At 45.6% G+C, this 20336-nt stretch overlaps 1 protein-coding gene across 1 annotated transcript in view; it reads left to right on the top strand.

The window, feature by feature from the left end:
* Positions 1–16753, top strand: part of gfra3 (GDNF family receptor alpha 3) — a 41172-nt gene extending 24419 nt beyond the window's left edge. Inside the window, exons 3-8 of the mRNA XM_079352718.1 lie at positions 1257–1328; positions 2838–3192; positions 3543–3652; positions 5706–5840; positions 8626–8762; positions 14503–16753. Of these exons, the coding sequence (XP_079208844.1) occupies positions 1257–1328; positions 2838–3192; positions 3543–3652; positions 5706–5840; positions 8626–8762; positions 14503–14721 (1028 nt within the window). The 3' untranslated portion in view covers positions 14722–16753. The remainder of the gene's footprint in view (positions 1–1256; positions 1329–2837; positions 3193–3542; positions 3653–5705; positions 5841–8625; positions 8763–14502) is intronic.
* Positions 16754–20336: the final 3583 nt, after the last annotated feature.

Genomic DNA, 20336 nt, shown 5'->3' with positions numbered 1-20336 from the left:
GTCTAAACACAAACGCATTCAAAATCCACTTTGACTTTTAGAGTTAGGAACCCATGGAGCTAACATGCTAACTCACATCCTGGTTTTAGGACTCGTTCTGGTGCCGGTCTATTAAGGATGGTTTTGCTGCTGATCAGGACTCTCATGTGTGTCTGATTGGACATAAAGCTTCCTCCACTCTACATCCGTGCTCGTGTTGTTCTCACTCTTTGATGTTCGTCACTTTGGATAAAAAACATCTAAAAAATTAAACATATAATTAACTTTTCATGCATTTGGGATGACAAAACAAGACACACCTCATTTTCTTAAACACTTATGTTGCAATTCATGAAGCAAAATCCATCTTTAAAATCTAAAATCTGTTATTTTCCTGTTTTTTTTAAAGATGTTTTTACTGCAGTTTGTTGATTCAATTCAGAAAGGTTCCCAATTCTGTGATCTTGTTAGCTTGTTAGCTTGTTAGCTTGCAGCAACAGTCTCACTCAAAATGATAAACTATATAAGGATCTTTTCTGGGACTTCTGAACTTCTCAGGTTTTTATTACAATAAGTGTCTATCACATTTTAGAGGTTTGAATTCTTCTCAAATCTTAAACTGGTTTAGATTTTTTTTACCAACTAATTTGAGAGAATTTAAGACATTTATTAGCAATTTTATAGATTAAGCAGCTTTTTAAACTTTTTTTAGAAGTGACCTTGTTGTGCTCGTTTGAACATTTTATTTAACATTAAATACTTTATAAATAACCAGCTGCCGAGTCGACGTGACCTTGATAAGACCTTTTTCTGGTCTCGGATTTAAAAAGCATTTTGACTCCGTCACGACCACCACGGACTTCTTTCCCACGTCAACACCGGGATTAGAAGGAACAACATTAATTGATTCATAATTTGATTGTGACAGCCACAAGCTTCCCCGTAAAGAAGTTACCTTCCTGTTGATGATTCTTCACTGATATTCTTGGTCCTGGTCTTGACTGGGTCTGGATCCCTGGGTCTCTGTCCCCGCAGCACTCTGGGCTCGGGTATGTCTTGGTCTCGGTTAATGTGGTCTTGACTACAACACTACAGTCTAGATTCTAGACCTTCTTCAGGTGCTTTTGAGGAATGCCTCATTGGTGTTTCTGCATCACTGTTCTCTCTCCTCAGCTTCATGTTGGTCTTGGATGTGTTCCCTCCTGTGGCCCACTTTTCAAACCTTAACTCAATTCTTGCCGGTGGCGTTCTCTCTCTCTGTCTGTTTTTTTCCCCAGGGGAGGATGAACTGGAAATGTCTCCCTATGATGACACACTAATGGATACTCGCATGGCCTCCTTAGTGGCAGGTAAAACACACACACACACACACACACACACACACACACACACACACACACACACTGAGTCACTCATGCGCTCTTTGTTATGATTGGGTAGTTTGCATCAGTGTCCATCAGTGTCACACAACGAATGTATAATGACAGACGGCTCTATTGCTCCATCTTACCAGTCGTCCTCAGTGACGCAGTTCAATGAATCATCAAGCCTTGGACATGTTAATCAATATGTATGAATCAATAGAGACATATTAACTCCCAACCTGCTGAGGACACTCTGCTCTTTATACGTCTCCTCTGCTCGCTGGCTCAGCCTCTATTTACAACCGAAGACTGAATAAGAAAACCGTAAAGGTTCCCAAGGACGGTGAGACGTGCTGTAAGTTGGATTTCAATCAGTGCAAACGATAATTACTGTCAGTCGCCAAGGTAACGGGTCTCAGTCCGTCAGTGGGACCAAGCAACCACCTCATCCGCCCAGATCTCGACGAGGTGTTCCAAGTCAGCCCATGACTCAAGTGGTTTGTCGATGAGCTAGCTAGCCTTACTCAGCCAGATCACATGTTAACAGTGAATTCATTCTTATTCGTCTTCTGTCTCCTCAAATCACTGTCACACCGAAGGTCAAAGCCCGACGCTGCCATCAGTGTCCCAATCCTACACATTCACACGCAGCCAACAGCAACAAGTGTCTCCACCTAGGACACATGGGACATGTGTCTACAGGAGCTGGGGATCGAACCCCTGACCCTCAGGTTGAGAGGCGGCCTAGTTTACCACTGGGGCACAACCGCCATATTGTATTTGTTTACCTATTGTATAGTTCTTACAAAGAGTAAGCTCAAATTATTTCATGGTTCACAGATCAGGCTCCGCAGTGGTTAACACTGTTTCATAACAGTAAGGATGATCCTGGTTCGAATCCTCCCGTCGGACAGCCTCTCAGTTTGGCATGTTCGTGGGTTCTTAGAGACCCATGACTGGACGGATTCTTGAACCTGAGTTATAGTTTCTAATTTGTTGAATCAACTCCTTTTTTTTAGGCAAAACTTCCAAAGAAAAGAAGGATTTTTGTTTTTAGGACTTTTTTTCTGATTTGTTCATGAGAACTGGTTTCAGCTGCACAGGTAGCTACTTTGTTGAATTGCACGTAGCATAGGCTAATGCTTTCCAGCATAAGCCCCTGGTGTGACGGAGGTGACATCATGACAGGAAACCACAAAGACAATAGATATTTAATAAATGAAGAGACTTATCCATAGATATTATCCATAATCTATGCTAACAACTGACGTTAGCATTTAGCCGCTTCCTATTTAAAATGTACGTTTGAGAATCACGTAAACAACACGAAAGGTACATAATAATTCTAGATATTAATGCTCATATTAAACCTAATTATCTAAGATTCAGCGTCATGAAAACATCAACAGAAATCTACATTATAACTGTCTCTCAAGCACCAGGTACTGACTGCCTGACTGCTTTCTGTTGGTCTAATGTGACTCCTCCTTTCAGCCTCATCTTTCATGCAGCTGGATGGTGAGAATCAGTGCCTGAAGGCAGCACAGGACTGCGGCCTTTATGAGAAGTGTGGCTCCCTGAGATCAGAGTATGTACTGGCTTGCACCAAAAGGGTGCCGGGGACCAACCGATGCAACCAGCACAAGTGCCATCGGGCCCTCCGACGCTTCCTGGAACGGGTGCCTGAGGAGTACAGCCTGGGTGTCCTGTTCTGCCCCTGCACCAACAACCTGTGCGGTGAAAGGAGGAGGAAAACAATCGTCCCGTCCTGCTCTTACCAGGAGATGGAAGGACTGCAACCGAACTGCCTCCACCAGCAGAGCTTCTGCCGCAGAGACGACCTCTGCAGGTGAGTGTTGCAAATATCGTTCACGTGTCTTTGAGATGATCGAGGAGGACGATGGTCAGAAAAACGTAGGACATAGTTCGATCCAAATGGTGGAGAACAATCCCACAAGGAAGATGACGATGCAACTGGCACATTTTTTAATCCTTTTTTTTAAATTCCTTTTTAAGGGGAAGAAGAAGCTGGAGGGTACAATGAGTGCAAATCAAAGAAACATCCAGAATGGTTATGAATATAGATTGAGAGACGTAATGACACTCAGCTTCATCTGAGACATTTGTATTAAAACCCCCGAACGTACAAATCCAGATTTCTTGTGTTTGATGTGGAGTTGTTGTTTGTGTTGTTGCCAGGTCCAGACTGGCTGATTTCCTCAACAACTGCCAGCCCTCTCCTCTGACGGCCAGCGGCTGCCTGAAAGACTCAGCAGGCCTGTGCCTGCGAGCCTACGCCGGACTCATCGGTAAGGGGGGAGGCAGGATGGATGGATATACGGGGTGGGAAGATGAATAGTTGTCTCAGAAAACAGATGGCTTTATTCACTACCAGCGGAGGTTTTGGCACGTAATCCAGTTCATCTGCAGGACATTTCAAAACCCTTAAACGGAAAGACCTCGGGCACGTGAACTCGGGATGGAAATCAAGTCGTGATTTTATTTTGGAAAACTATTCAAAGTTGAGCTAGAGCAACACATCCACCTGTCAGTCAGCCAAGCTCCACCGCCATTTAGATGATTATGAAGAAGTGAGCTGTGCGGAGGGATTAGGGCAACATCAACAGTTGTCACGAGTTGTCACTTCCTGTTTTTTGAGTATGATTTGATTGTAATGCAAGACAAAGACATGAAGTGGTATCTTATGTTATCCTACCTGTTGTTGTTGTTGTCATGAGCTTTGGGTCGTGCTGATAGAAGGAGAGTTTCCTCTGATGGGTGGCCGGGCTCATCCAGCCAGCTGAGGTGGTTCGAGTATTCGATTGGGATGCCTCCTGGTCGCCTGCCTTCAAACATCAAACTGAGGGTAGATCCAGAACCAGCTGGAGGGATAATATGGCCTCTCTTAACCTGCTGATACAAGGACCTGACATGGAATAAGGATGGGTCTCATATGACAGCTGATTCATCTACAGCTGGCTTTTCCTTTTTCTTGAACGCTGCCATTAAACGACGACTGATAGATATAAACCGTCCCCAGAGATAAGAACCTCTGTCCTTTGTTTTCAGTGTCAGGGAGCGAGCGGATGGAGGCTGGATGTGGAGAGTAATAGATGCAGAGGCGGAAAGTGTTAGGAGGTTATCAGACAGAGCAGAAGTGGAGGTGGGAAAAGTGAGGGTGCATGACAGCTGACAAGAGATGTGGATAGAGAAAGTGTAGAGTGGCTTCCTGCTCGCTCTGACGATGATGGATGACTTTTTTCTTCTATGAGGCTCAAAGCTTTCTTAATAAAGGTACAACCCGTAACCCACGTTGTGACAGAAGGCTCTCTCGTACTTTCACTTATTTTATTAAGCCTCCGTTAGAGAAAGAATAACTCAAGATGTGGATCTTTTTGAGCGCCCATGTTGTTTAAGGGTGAGATGCAGAAACTGAAGGAACGTTTCTGTGGTTTTGTGTTGGAGGACTTTGAAACCCATGAGGACATTTGGGACCTGCTGTGTTGAGTCACTCGGGGAGCGACTTCAGTAGATGGCGCCTCGGTCTCATCCCTGACGTCACGCGATGGTTCGATTGGACTCCACGTCTCGGCGTATTTTAAAATAGTAGCAGTACAACCAGGCTGTGTGTTTTAATAAACTATGATCAGCATGGAAACCCACACACGTGTCATTGTGACCCAGAACGTTACAACGTGATGACCAATATTTGTTCCTGCATGATAAGTATTTGTTTTTAAAACAGATCACTGAGTCTTGAATGTGACATGATAGCTAATAGAGGAACCGGTGAGACCGAATGTTGAATAGGGAGCTGTACACACGTCTGTATGTCTTTAATTCAACTTTGGACCTTGCTAGTTTTCCACTACTTGGATTTATGCTAAGCTAGGCTAATTGAGTCATTATGTATGCTTTAAAACTAACCATAAGGACCTCAGAGTTGTGTCGGTTTTAGAAGCTCTGTAGCATCTAAACGTGTCGTATTTTGGGATTGTGCTACACTCATCTATGTTTTTTAAACTTTGTATTTCCTGGCTTTGAAAAATGCTTGGACGGCAAAAAAGCAGAAAAACATAAAAGTCCAGGATTCAAAATGTCCTTCAGCTCCTTTAGGAAACCCAGAGTCTCTGCTCTGTTTTTCCACAGGCTTAGTTTCAGCTTTTCTCTTTGTTCCTGCCATAACGCAATTTAGCTGATTTCAGAGTTAAACACAGAGCAGCCGCCAACAGAAGCTTCCAGGTTTTCTAAATGTGTTTCTCTTGATTGTGTCTGAATCTCTGAATTCCTTTGACAAAGATAGGTTGACATTATAGTAATGCATGCTGGTCCTTTGCCTGCTTCTGTCTGTGTGACTTGCAGGAACCCTCATGACTCCGAACTACATCAGTAACAGCTCTGCAGACGTTTCTCTGTGGTGTAACTGTGAAGGCAGCGGGAACCAGTGGCAGGACTGTCTGAGGCTGCAGCGCATGTTCACCCACAACATCTGCCTGCGTGAGTGCTCAGCTGCATGTCTCCTCTGACCTGCTTATGTGCTGCCTTTCATATCTGCAGGGACAGATTTAAATTGTTGTCTAAATTGTATTGAACTGAATTTATTCACCAGAATCACTTTAGCCATGTGTGTTCAAACAAGCAAAGAGTTTAACCTTGGTGAACTGTGCTCTGTACAAACATGCAAGATTATTAATAAACAAAATAAACAAAGATTAACATGTAATAGATAAAATAACACAGTGTAACTCTCCTTTAACAACAGGTGAAACTCTCCTTTATTAACAGGTGAAACTCTCCTTTATGAACAGGTGAAACTCTCCTTTAATAACAGGTGTAACTCTCCTTTATCTACAGGTGAAACTCTCCTTTAATAACAGGTGAAACTCTCCTTTAATAACAGGTGAAACTCTCCTTTATCTACAGGTGAAACTCTCCTTTAATAACAGGTGAAACTCTCCTTTATCTACAGGTGAAACTCTCCTTTAATAACAGGTGAAACTCTCCTTTATTAACAGGTGAAACTCTCCTTTATCTACAGGTGAAACTCTCCTTTATCTACAGGTGAAACTCTCCTTTAATAACAGGTGAAACTCTCCTTTAATAACAGGTGAAACTCTCCTTTAATAACAGGTGAAACTCTCCTTTATTCACAGGTGTAACTCTCCTTTATCTTCAGGTGAAACTCTCCTTTAATAACAGGTGAAACTCTCCTTTAATAACAGGTGAAACTCTCCTTTAATAACAGGTGAAACTCTCCTTTAATAACAGGTGAAACTCTCCTTTATTCACAGATGTAACTCTCCTTTATCTACAGGTGAAACTCTCCTTTAATATCAGGTGAAACTCTCCTTTAATAACAGGTGAAACTCTCCTTTAATAACAGGTGAAACTCTCCTTTATTCACAGGTGTAACTCTCCTTTATCTTCAGGTGAAACTCTCCTTTAATAACAGGTGAAACTCTCCTTTAATAACAGGTGAAACTCTCCTTTATCTACAGGTGAAACTCTCCTTTAATAACAGGTGAAACTCTCCTTTAATAACAGGTGAAACTCTCCTTTATCTACAGGTGAAACTCTCCTTTAATAACAGGTGAAACTCTCCTTTATCTACAGGTGAAACTCTCCTTTATTAACAGGTGAAACTCTCCTTTAATAACAGGTGAAACTCTCCTTTATCTACAGGTGAAACTCTCCTTTATCTACAGGTGAAACTCTCCTTTATTAACAGGTGAAACTCTCCTTTAATAACAGGTGAAACTCTCCTTTAATAACAGGTGAAACTCTCCTTTAATAACAGGTGAAACTCTCCTTCATCTACAGGTGAAACTCTCCTTTATCTACAGGTGAAACTCTCCTTCATCTACAGGTGAAACTCTCCTTTAATAACAGGTGAAACTCTCCTTTATCTACAGGTGAAACTCTCCTTTATCTACAGGTGAAACTCTCCTTTATTAACAGGTGAAACTCTCCTTTATCTACAGGTGAAACTCTCCTTTAATAACAGGTGAAACTCTCCTTTAATAACAGGTGAAACTCTCCTTTATCTACAGGTGAAACTCTCCTTTAATAACAGGTGAAACTCTCCTTTAATAACAGGTGAAACTCTCCTTTAATAACAGGTGAAACTCTCCTTTAATAACAGGTGAAACTCTCCTTTATTAACAGGTGAAACTCTCCTTTATCTACAGGTGAAACTCTCCTTTAATAACAGGTGAAACTCTCCTTTAATAACAGGTGAAACTCTCCTTTAATAACAGGTGAAACTCTCCTTCATCTACAGGTGAAACTCTCCTTTATCTACAGGTGAAACTCTCCTTCATCTACAGGTGAAACTCTCCTTTATCTACAGGTGAAACTCTCCTTTATCTACAGGTGAAACTCTCCTTTATTAACAGGTGAAACTCTCCTTTAATAACAGGTGAAACTCTCCTTTAATAACAGGTGAAACTCTCCTTTAAGAACAGGTGAAACTCTCCTTTAATAACAGGTGAAACTCTCCTCGCTCTGTGGACAGACGCAGCTTGATCCCTGTGCGTTTTGAGTACGACACATTTTGTCTCATACAGCAAATAGAAAAATAAACGCTTCTGTTTCAGTGTACAAGATGTGCGTAACCTTTTTTTTTTTTCTCTCCTTTTTTTGGTTAAATTACGAATCCATAAAGAACGCATCAGAATCAGTTTTAAGTCCTGAACATGTGACACTTTTGGGAAGAGATTGGAATTGTTTATTCTCATTTTATCTCATCTGGATGACCAAACATTTCACTGACGTGTTTGAGGGTCAGAATTAAGAAAACAGTGAACATGAGAGACTCTCTGGGAAACAATCAAATGGAATAATTCAGAAAAACGTCTCCTGAATCTGTGTGGGTGGTCGATCCCCTGCAGCGGCGCTCTCAGCGTGACCTGAACTCTGCCTCTTCATGCCTCAGCATGTGTAACAGCCCCACAGTCTGGATCTGCAGCGTTGGGTTTCTGCAGGGCTCCTCAGATGTGAGCCCGAGGGTAGAGCCCTGCAGCTGTCACTCAATCACAGCAGCTGTCAATAAGCCTGTCGATACACACTGAGCCTGTATGTCCAAACACTAACGCCCCGATCGATGCCTCAATGCTCTTCCCATAAAACCCGGTGATTTATCAACCTGCCGACAGCTCAAACAATAAAGCTGCCACATAGATATGTAGGTTCACGCCTACTGAGGTGCAGCACCGCAGCACTCACACACACACACACACACACACACACACACAGGCAGTGATGGGGCTGTGTCTCCTTGCAGGTAACTCTATCAGTTGGATGGGAAGCCCCGGCTCCCTGCCTGCAGACATCACCCCCCCTCCGGCTCCCAGACCCTCCCCGCTGGTTCAGGAGGACGACCTGCTGAGCAACAACCACCTGCCTGAACACAACAACATTGTGAGTGCGCCGCAGCGTTCACACTTTCAATTACCTTTCAGACTTTGGTGTGCGGGCCTTTTCCATTATCTTTGCTTTGAGCTCATCTTGTCACTGTCACACACATGCTGTTCTTTATTTATTGTGGTTTCATCTCCATTGTTGGGCCCTTTTTTTTTTTTTTACCGTTTTCTATTTTAATCATCTTTGCTGTTTTGCTGTTTTTTAAAAGCTAAAAACTTTGAATTCATCGTCTTTCTTTGGAATCGTCAGCAGAAGATGGAGATGTTTTTTTAATGGGTTTATTTTGATCGAAAATGTGTTTGATTAAATTCACCACGAGAGGTCGAACTCAGGTCTACTGGACACAGAGTTGAGAACAACAAGTCGCCTGGCCTCGTTTTTAGTTGTTTAAACAGATAGATAGATAGATAGATAGATAGATAGATAGATAGATAGATAGATAGATAGATAGATAGATACTTTATTGATCCCGAGGGAAATTCAGGCACATGTCAGGCCTCTAGTTTCAGCTCTGCGAGTCTTTTATAAGACAGAAAACATATTTTACCTCACATGATGTAAGTTTCAGGCTTTAACTGCTTCGAGGTAAAGTGCTTAAAGTATTTTAAAGAAGAGTTACTAATCAAAACTCATCAAAACGAGAAAACAAGTTTGGACAAGTTTGTTCAAATAGGGATCCTGTAAACAGCGTTTTTTAGATCGGGGTTCGGGGCATGATGAACAAAAAAAAATAGTAAAAAATACCAATTGGGTGTCGTCTAAAGGGGGCGCCCTTGAGCCAATTTGCAAACTTTTTTTTTTTTTTTATGAAAATACAAAAATATCGACTTTTTCACGATGACCTTGAAATTTTGGTGAGTTTTCGTTCACTTTCAGGCCCCTTAAAAATGGCGGCGAAGTGGCGGAAGAATAAAAACAGTCTTAAGAGAAACAATAGGGTCAGTGCAGCGAGCCCTAATTAGACTGTATGGTCTCTGTGTATTTACAGTCTGAAAGTTAACTACCATGAAAGTTTGTGCTGACGTATTATTGTGAGATATTAAATGTCAAACAGGCGAGGACAGCTGTGCAGATGGATTCCCCCCTCCTCCATAACAGTGAGGTGATGTAGTCGTCCGGTCAGGGGGACAACAGAGCCCACCTGGAAGACCCCTGCAGGAAGGTCCACACGCATGGATGCAAACAGGGAAACTGGACCTTCTCCTCACAGAGGACTTTTCACTGACGGTGGTGTTCAGCAGCAGTGTGAGCCTCCCGTCAGCGTCGAACACAGCAGTGAAACAGCGTTTGATAAAGACATGGAGGACAGGAGTTATCAAAGCACTTTGGCAAGTCTTCAAAAGATTCAACAGAGTTTGTGAGATCCTCCAGGAGCTGTTCCAGGAGTCCACAGGATGAGTTCTGCAGAACTGACAGAAGGGCTTGTGTTCGTCAAAACCAGAAACTGTCTGAAACCGCCACAATCAAAGTGCACTTCCTGTTTGGAACGACTGAGTAGAGACAAAGCATCAGCCTGGGCTGTTGACGATTGGAGCCGATGAGGAAGTGCAAAAAGCCAAGTAAAGCCCATCAGGTGCAGAATGTGATCCCCAGCTCCTGCAGCCACACGTGTCCTTGAGCAAGGCACTTAACCCCAAGCTGCTCCTGCTGCTTCGTCTGCGGTGTGTGAATGTGGATGAGTTAATACTGATGGAGCTCAAGTCCATTCAGCATAACTTTTGATGAATGCTAAGATGTTAGCATATTAAGGGGCGGGGCTTAAGGTATTTGTCTTGTTATCAGTCATCAGAATCAAAGTTAGTTTGAGTCGTCATCCATCGATGACTTTCTACACCTCCGCTCCAACCAATGGGTGACGTCACTAAAACCACCACGTCCATGTTGCTCTATGGAAGTTACACAAAGAAGAGTCACTTTGTTTGACGACAGAAATTCAGAATCAGTCCGACGTAAGTTTCCACTTTTTGTTCCATCCAGACGGCAAAACTGTTCGAAGTGTTCAACACTTCAAAAAGTAACATTTACATCGACGCTGGCCGCTGCGGTCCGATAGGTTGGGTGCTCAGCAGGTGTGGCGATCAGACATTACTGCAGTCACAGACGTGTCTCGGGCGTCTCGACTACGTGCGGTCACCGTGTCTCTCGCAGGCCTCACGCCGTCACGTGGACCATGCTGGCCCTGCAGCGTTGTATTTCCGTCCTGTTGGACCGCGTGTTTGTCCGCCAGCTCAGTAATGTGCAGACACTAACAGACGCACATATGTTCAGCTCCTGGCTGTCCTTGTCCAACGCTGACCGTTAAATGTGGTCCAATCCAATCCCGGTCCTGGCTACTGTAACCTTGGCCAGACCACAATCTGCCGCGGCTGAGGCTCCCAGCATGCCTCACTGCCAGAGATAATCGGGGCCGCCAGACAAGAGGGGATTCCAGCTCTCTCTCCTCGTCGACCGTCCTCCTCCTCTCTCTCTCTCTCTCTCTCTCTCTCTGCCGGCGAGCGGATTAGATGAGGTGTTGGTTGGAAGCGGTGCATCAGTCAGGCTTCATTAGTATGAATTTATTCATGCCCATATGTCACCCCCTCGTTCTCTTCCTTCCCCAAATCTCCCTCTCTATGCTTCCTTCCTTCCATCCTCCCCTCACTTCCTCCATCCTTTCCTTGTCTTCTGCTTCACTCTCAGTGTTTTCTTCCTGCTCTCGCATCAGTACCTGCTCCACACCTCCTCCTCCTCCTCCGGCCGTCACTCAGCCTCTTGTCTTGTCTCTCCGAGGAGCTTTGCCTTGTTTCTCTAAAGTGATTTTTCCAGAATTTGAAAGGTTTCACTTCAAAAAGCTGGGGATCGGCTCAGGCAGAGGAGAGAGAAAAGTGTCACGCTTAGAAACACAGATTACCGCTCTTTGTTTGAAATGTTGCGTCTCCTCAAGGAGTGCAGTGAAGACTGCAGGAGAGACCAGATTTTAACCAACTGGAAATAAATCTCCTGAACTCATCAGTGAAAAGTGATCAGAGAACACAAAGACGCACGTCATGACTTTGAGTCAAGCTGACGACAGGCTGAGAGCCGGAGCTGTCAATCAAGCTCAGCGACACGCCTTATTGTGAATAACTCTGATCCTTCATCCAATCAAAAGTGATGAGTCATCAGATGAATTCCCCTCTGCACACATGAGCTAAAACTGTGTCTTTGTTGTACCAGGCTGTAAACATGTTCATGTTCAGGTCAACATGTGACCTCCGGCCTCGAGCGGACACTGGACCGCCTGCAGGATTTTGCACTTCTGCATTGGATTAAGTTTTCAGCACTGCAGGCTGCTGCTTGGTGAAGACGAGTGAACTGCATGTAAAACCTCCTTAAAGTCAAATGTTCTATTTAAAAGTCTCGTTCAGTTTATAGAGTTTAGACAAAGTCGATGAAATGAATGTCGTGCACGGAGCCGTGACGGACTGGAGCGGACTCACAATGCACACGTGTGTCTGGTGGAAGTCTGGTAGATGTTCACCTAATGAGTTCTGTTTGTCACATTCAGGGTCAAAGTGAAACTCAGCTATCCGGGATTGATCCGTCGTCTCCATAGCGACCTATCAGGAGAAAGATCAATGCGGCTTTATCTCACTTCCTGGATTCATAAACCGAGACCAAGTAAACATTCAAAATAAGGGAAGCAGGGTGACATCACATGCTGCAGCCAATCAGATGCAGTTATTACAGCATAGACTTAGACTGAACTTCATTGATCCTTTTGGGATGACTCCCTCAAGGAAATGTAGGTTCCAGCAGCAAATACAATAAAATAAAAATGTAGCAGGTAACAAAAAAGTAACAATATAAAGAATAAGATAGAATAAATAATAGAACACTCTTCGGTTGGAAAAAATATGCATGAAGAAGCAGAAAAAATATACAAGAAAGGCTATAGACGATTATTATTGTGATTATTGCACTTGGTTGAGATGATTGCACATACAAGTGAAAGTGTCCATGTGTTATTGCACAGTGAGGGTAGAAGGAAAGACGCTCCAACTCCTACCCCTCTGTCCCGTGTGCTCTCGTCCTCCTCCCCCCAGGTGAGGAGTGAGCGTGATGGCATGATGGACAAAGGAGTTCTTGAGTCTGTTGGTTCTGCACTTGGGAAGGAGCAGTCTCTCACTGAACCGGCTCCTCTGGTTACTGATGACGGTGTGCAGAGGGTGCACACATAATATCCAGCAGTTTGTCCAGCATCTGCCCATAATGACTACAAATCCATAATAAATGGCATTAAATGCCTTTAAAAGACGTGCTAACATGTCGTCGTGGTTTTCAGAGTTCATCGAGGTGTTCGGATGACTCGTGGAGGCCGAACGCTGCATGTTGGAGAAAAGTTTAATCTCAGACAGGAGGTTCTGTCTCTGCCGGTCAGGACTTATCAGAATCTACTCCAGCATGATTCACCAGATGACGTTCGCACTACCTCACCATAAATGAAGAAGAATCTCCGAGTGATGAGTTTTTGCGCCCTGAAGGACAAACAGACGACTGTTTTAAAGCTTCGACGGCTGTCAGACGAGATGATGAAGGGTTCAAAATAAAAGTACAAAAATGTAAATATCCAGACAGGAGCTGCTGTCTGAGGCAGTATTTCAATGAAATGATGGAGCGATGTATTATTATCAGCCCAAGAACAATCTGCCAACTATAACCCGGGAGCAGCTCGGGGCTCCTCCAGATGTTTGTGCAGATCATTGAGGATGAACAGCTGGGCGTCCTCAACACTCGGCTCCAATAAAACGACACTCAGTCATTTTCATCAACAGCTCTAAAGTTTTAAATAATGACTTCTCCTCATCAAAGTCTTCTCACATCCACTCAGGAAGCATCAACAATTCTAACAAACGTGACGCTCAGTCGGTGGAGTCGGTCGTCTCCTAACTGGGAGGTTGGGGGTTTGATTCCCCAGCTCCTGCAGCCACACGGCCAGCGTGTCCTTGAGCAAGACACTGGGGAGCGGGAACCAGCTGAACGTGGGTGGGATGATGCTGTGTTCAAGGCGACTTGGAAATACGGGACAATTCTGCATTTTATGGGACGCCGAGTCCTGACTGTCTCCAGTGAGGGAGAAGCTGGAGTCCTGCTGGCTGTGTTGTTGTCAGAGCTGTGTTTACATGGCTCCTCCTCCTTGTGTATAAAAGATGTTTGAGTCAAGAAGAAGAAGAACACACTCACTGATTGTTTTATCGTCAGTTTACGTGAAGCTAATGAGCTAACTAAAGAGCGCTAACATTAGCATGCTAACACAACAATGCAGGACACAGGTGATCGCAGCTCGAGACGAGGACGACACTGCAAAGGCAACTTTATTTATAAAGCACACCAGACACGAAAAGCAATTTAAACATTTCACGAGACAAAAATAAAATAATAATAATAAAAAAAAAACTTCCTTTTAATGAAAACCAAGAAGCCCCTCTTGTTGTTGTTCTCGGCTCTGTGTTCACGTGGACTGCACTTCTGCTGTGTTCATGTTTTAAAGTAAACAGAGAAATGTAACATATCTTTCATATTTTGATTTTAGTAAAAGTAGAAAGTGTGTGTGTGTGTGTGTGTGTGTGTGTGTGTGTGCGTGTGTGTGTGTGTGCATGCAGGATCTTGTTTTTCTGGTAGACTAGAACAATGAATGTGAACTCTTAAACTCAGCATCAGAAGTTGCAGGTGATGAAAGTCGTGTCAGTTGTGACTCACGGCGTCTCGTCCCTGTCAGGTGGTTGAGAGCGAGGAAGAGGAGGAGCTGACGCAGACGGAGGAGGAGGAAGGCGATGAAGGCGGTCAGTTCGATGTCATCCCGCTGTACTCGGAGAGAGCCACCGTCTCCAACCTGGGCTCGTCCGGTCCGGATGGAGCCGCGTCGCTGCCCGCCGGCCCTCCCGCACCTCTCCTCCTGCTCCTGCTGCTCCTGAGCGCCTCCCTCAGCTGGGGTTAGAGCGGAGCCGAGACACACACGGACACACACAGATACACGCATACATCCACAAACAATGGACCTGCCCGGACACCCTGGACTGACGAAGAAAAGGACTTCACGTTTAGTCAGTAGCACCTCGTCGATTCCTCGCTTCTTTCCTTTCCTCCTTTGCAAAAGGCACTTTGTTCATCGTGGTCTGGCTGCAGCTTGTTTTAACGTCCGGGGAAAACACAAAAGAGCAGGTGGAGGTGTTCACATGCTGCCCAACAACCAATCAGCATCATGTTTCTGCTCGTGAACGTTAGCTAGAGACGCTGTCGGGATAAAGTTGCTCGCCCGTCATATTCTACACAAAGTAAGAAGAAAAAACAGTCACATCGCAAACACCGGTCACGTTACTATAGCAACGGTTCACCTGGTGGAGCTCTTTTATAAGTTAGTTGTAAAATAGTTTAAAAAAAATAAAATAAAGCAGCTCAGTCCGGCTTCACACGAGACAGTGTTCAAATCTGGACTGATTTTAAAAACATGGCCGACATGAGGATTGTTTCCACGTCGACGATTCGACCCGACCGTGAGACACAACAACAAACAAACACGGAGGGCGAGCGTTAAAACTTAGCACGCTAAGAAGCTAATCGGGCTAAAGAAAAGAGAAACAGACTCATGACCACGAGGACACGAAAGGATGTGAACACCTCCGGCTGCAGTCAGACCTTGTTGTGTTTGTTTAGTTTGTTGAACTTCTGGATGAAGGCTGGTTCTGGTCCCGCTGGTGGAGGCTCACCTGTCCGACTGAAGGTGTGCAGCGCGCTGATATACGACACACACACACACACACACACACACACACACACACACAGACTTTCTCACGCTGATGGATGGAGCCATCGTCTTCTCCCGGCCGCCGCGCTGAATGACAAACGACACACTCGTCTCTCATTGTTTAATGAACGTCAGGTGCCAAGTGTGTGTGTGTGTGTGTGTGCGCGCGTGCGTGCGTGCGTGTGTGTGTGTGTGTGTGTTAGCACACACGGAGATTGCTGAGAAAATTGAGTGAAGCTTTTTGTTTTAATTTAAACTTGCACTTCATCGTTCCCACCCACGTCAGCACACACACACACACACACACACACACACTTCCTGTTGTGTGTTGAGCCGATGCAGCTCTTTCTTGCTTTATTGCTTTATCCCCGTCCCTACCTGGCTCCCCGGCGACTCGGGGACCGGGACCTGCAGCGCCACAGGCAACCGATATGAATAAAGCGGACATAATAAAAACAACACACCAGAAACAATATGAGCTCTAAAACGGCAGAACAAATCAAATAGCTCCCCATCAGGCACACACACACACACACACACACACACACACACGCTACTTCTGACAGCGACAAAGAGATGAAATGAAAAGAGTGGGAGAAGGAGTCGGAGAGATTTATGGAGGAGAAATTAGGGGAAAGAATGAGGCCGAGTCCCTGTGTGGTCTTTGTGCGTTTGATGTTTTACTTGTTTTTAGTTGCCTGGCTGATAATCAGTCTCTGACAACATCTCTTTATCATCTGACAGGCTCCTGAGGGGGAGCCGTGTGTGTGTGTGTGTGTGTGTGTGTGATGGGGGGGGATCAGGCAGCGATAGAAATAGTGCGTTATAGCGAGAACAGAAAGGACCCCGGAGCACAAACACACTGAATCGCCGCTTCTTGATTTTCTATGTCTTATAAATCTTTTGCTGACACTAATTTTTTTTTTTTTTTTTCTCCTCTTTCTCGTGAGCGGTGTAAAATTAGCTTCCATCTTCCAGGGGCGCCGGTGATAGTGGAGGGCAAGGAGAGGAGACGAGGAGAGGAGGAGAGACGCAGAAGGAGGAAGTGAGGAAGGCGAGAAAATAGAGAGCGATAAAGGTGCGGAAGGAAGAAAGAGAAGGAGGGATAGGATGGAGGAAAGGAGGGATAGGATGGAGGGAAGGAGGGATAGGATGGAGGAAAGGAGGGATAGGATAGAGGAAAGGAGGGATAGGATGGAGGAAAGGAGGGATAGGATAGAGGAAAGGAGGGATAGGATGGAGGAAAGGAGGGATAGGATAGAGGGAAGGAGGGATAGGATAGAGGAAAGGAGGGATAGGATAGAGGGAAGGAGGGATAGGATAGAGGAAAGGAGGGATAGGATGGAGGAAAGGAGGGATAGGATAGAGGGAAGGAGGGATAGGATGGAGGAAAGGAGGGATAGGGTGGAGGAAAGGAGGGATAGGATTGAGGGAAGGAGGGATAGGATAGAGGGAAGGAGGGATAGGATGGAGGAAAGGAGGGATAGGATAGAGGAAAGGAGGGATAGGATAGAGGGAAGGAGGGATAGGATGGAGGAAAGGAGGGATAGGATAGAGGAAAGGAGGGATAGGATAGAGGGAAGGAGGGATAGGATGGAGGAAAGGAGGGATAGGATAGAGGAAAGGAGGGATAGGATGGAGGAAAGGAGGGATAAGATAGAGGGAAGGAGGGATAGGATGGAGGAAAGGAGGGATAGGGTGGAGGAAAGGAGGGATAGGATGGAGGAAAGGAGGGATAAGATAGAGGGAAGGAGGGATAGGGTGGAGGAAAGGAGGGATAAGATAGAGGGAAGGAGGGATAGGGTGGAGGAAAGGAGGGATAGGATGGAGGAAAGGAGGGATAAGATAGAGGGAAGGAGGGATAGGATGGAGGAAAGGAGGGATAGGATAGAGGGAAGGAGGGATAGGATGGAGGAAAGGAGGGATAGGATAGAGGGAAGGAGGGATAGGATAGAGGGAAGGAGGGATAGGATAGAGGGAAGGAGGGATAGGATGGAGGAAAGGAGGGATAGGATAGAGGGAAGGAGGGATAGGATAGAGGGAAGGAGGGATAGGATAGAGGGAAGGAGGGATAGGATGGAGGAAAGGAGGGATAGGATGGAGGAAAGGAGGGATAGGATAGAGGGAAGGAGGGATAGGATAGAGGGAAGGAGGGATAGGATGGAGGAAAGGAGGGATAGGATAGAGGAAAGGAGGGATAGGATAGAGGGAAGGAGGGATAGGATGGAGGAAAGGAGGGATAGGATAGAGGGAAGGAGGGATAGGATAGAGGGAAGGAGGGATAAGATAGAGGGAAGGAGGGATAGGATGGAGGAAAGGAGGGATAGGATAGAGGGAAGGAGGGATAGGATGGAGGGAAGGAGGGATAGGATAGAGGGAAGGAGGGGAGAGCTGAAAGAGAAGGAAAGGAGGATTCAAACTACAAAGTGAATGAAGGATGAGAGAGAGGTGACAGGTCTGCAGCCTCTCCTCCTCTCTCTACACACACACACACACACACACACACACACAGTGATAAGACACTGAGTAAAGCTCACCTGAGTGCTGCAGCGTTCACAGAGAGTCACAAACAACAACCTGCAATCAGCGTAATCTCAGCGTCTGATTACCATCAAACGTTGGTCCTTTGTAATGAGTGTTTTCATTAAGACAGACGAGCGAGACGCAGGTCGTGACCGCGCTGGAACAAAGTTGGAGGAGCGCCTCAAAGGAGGATTCAGTCGGGTTTTTGACGTGGATACTCGAGGAACACGCGTCGTTTTAGTCGACGATCGTCTCGACTCGAGGCGAGCGGAGCTCGACATGTGACGCCTGGAAGCACGACGGTGTCTGAAAGCTTTTAGTTCAGAGAGAGAGAGAAAACGGAGCCACCAGACTCCGTCCACACCTGCAGTATTTACACCCGGGACGTAGTCCAGGAGTTATTGAGTGTCACATAAATCAACAGGGAGATCGTCGACAGGTTTCCAGGAGCCGAGAAAAAAAACAAAATCAGACAACGTTATTCACATATTTATAAAAACAAGTCGCGACATTGATTGAAAAAATCTCTTTCCAGGTGTTTCTGCTGCACAGTCTGATTACACTGTTAAAAACGTCTCCATGGCGGCTGAGCGGCGTCTTTAACGGCGAGGACGCTCTCCTCCAAATTCAACGTCTGGTGTACGGCGAATTAGCTGAAAAGGCAACGAGCGTTTCCTCTGACCTGAGAAACGCTCCCTCCATCTATCCTCCGCTGCGTTACATAGAATTAGAAAGACAGGTCAGCCCCCCCCCCCCCCTCCCCCCCCCCCCCTCCCCCCCCCCCCAGTTGGGGTTAATTGAGGTCATCGGGGGAAGGGCAGGTGCCTGATTGACGTGGCCTGATGGGGCCGAAGCGATGGCCTTTTTCCGAGCCCCGTTGTTCGTCTTAATTGTTGTCTCTGCTGTTTGTGGTCGGGGGCAGACACCCGGCGACAGAGCGACAAGAGGGATGGACCGAGAGAGAGAGAGAGAGAGAGAGAGAGAGAGGGGCGAGAGTGGACGCCAGTGATTTACATTAATATGTACTGAAATAAACAAGCGAGGAAGCCATGCGTTAAATCAAGTCGGAGAGAGAGACAGAGCGAGATAGAAGAAGAAGCCTGCAGGGTGAGAGAGGAATAAAGACGCCGTGTGTGTGTGTGTGTGTGTGTGTGTTTGGAAAGAAGCGCTCTTTTTATTGTTCTATTACCGTGCAGTGGATTTACACGCACGAACGCGCACGCACACTCACACACAGCATGTCAGATTTGAGTGTAGTGTGTCTGCTTTCTCTCTCCAGTATTTTAGTATTCTAATCCATCATTGGCCTGACATGGGGATGCTGTCTCGCTGCTTTCTCTCCTCCTCTATGTCTCTCTCTCTCTCGCTCGCTCGCTCGCTTTCTCGCCGTGCTGCTGCACATACACGGCATCCAAACGGAAGATAAAGGCAGAGCAGGGGGAAAAACAAACTCCACAGCGGGGAGAGCTTTATCCAGAGAGATAAAGCGGTGGAATAAAGCGGCGACGGAGAGATAGAGAGGAAGAGATGAGAACGAGAGAGAGGGGGGAGGAGGAGGAGGAGGAAGGGGATGAAAAAGAAAAGTAGGCAAAACAGGGAAGGAGAGGAAATAAATGAAGAGAAAAGAGGAGGGTGAGGGGCGAGCGAGAGAGAGAGAGAGAGAGAGGCGTGTGTTGCAGTGTGTCGCGGCTGAAGCCTGAACCTCCCTGCTCCATTTCACACTCTGTAGGTCCTGACGCATCGGCACTCAAAAAACACACACACAGCCAAACACACTGACACGCACGCCGTCCTGCTATTTTGATTTCAAACACACACACACACACACACACACACACACACTTTCTCAGGCATGCAACGCAGATAAACAAAGAACACACAAACACACACACACACAGGAACAGCTCGACTGAGATTCCTGCCGCTCGTGCCCTCGACTCGCTCTGCATTTGTGATTTTTAAATCGAGAACACCGAGAGTCCAGAAACATTACAGAAAACGTCCACGAACATTTAAATGCTTTTATAAAAAATAAAAAAACACACGGAGCATTCACTTTGATTTTTCCTCCCCTGGGCTGCTATTTTGCACCAGTGACCAACTTTGATAAATCTGTCAGAGAAGCACAGAGGCGAGTCGGGTCAAGAAGAGCTGATACAAGTAAAAAGTTAATTACACGACAGAATGTACTGAGGGGAGACCACCAGGGTCCCGGAAAAAGACTCCACATACTTTCTCTCCGATCTGCTTCAAACAATGCTTTCATTTCACCGGGAGCTTTCTGT

Source organism: Symphodus melops (genome assembly GCF_947650265.1).
Source record: "Symphodus melops genome assembly, chromosome: 9".
NCBI classification, from domain to species: Eukaryota; Metazoa; Chordata; class Actinopteri; order Labriformes; family Labridae; genus Symphodus; species Symphodus melops.
Note: the sequence above shows the minus strand (reverse complement) of the source record. Positions and strands in the feature narration are given on the sequence as shown.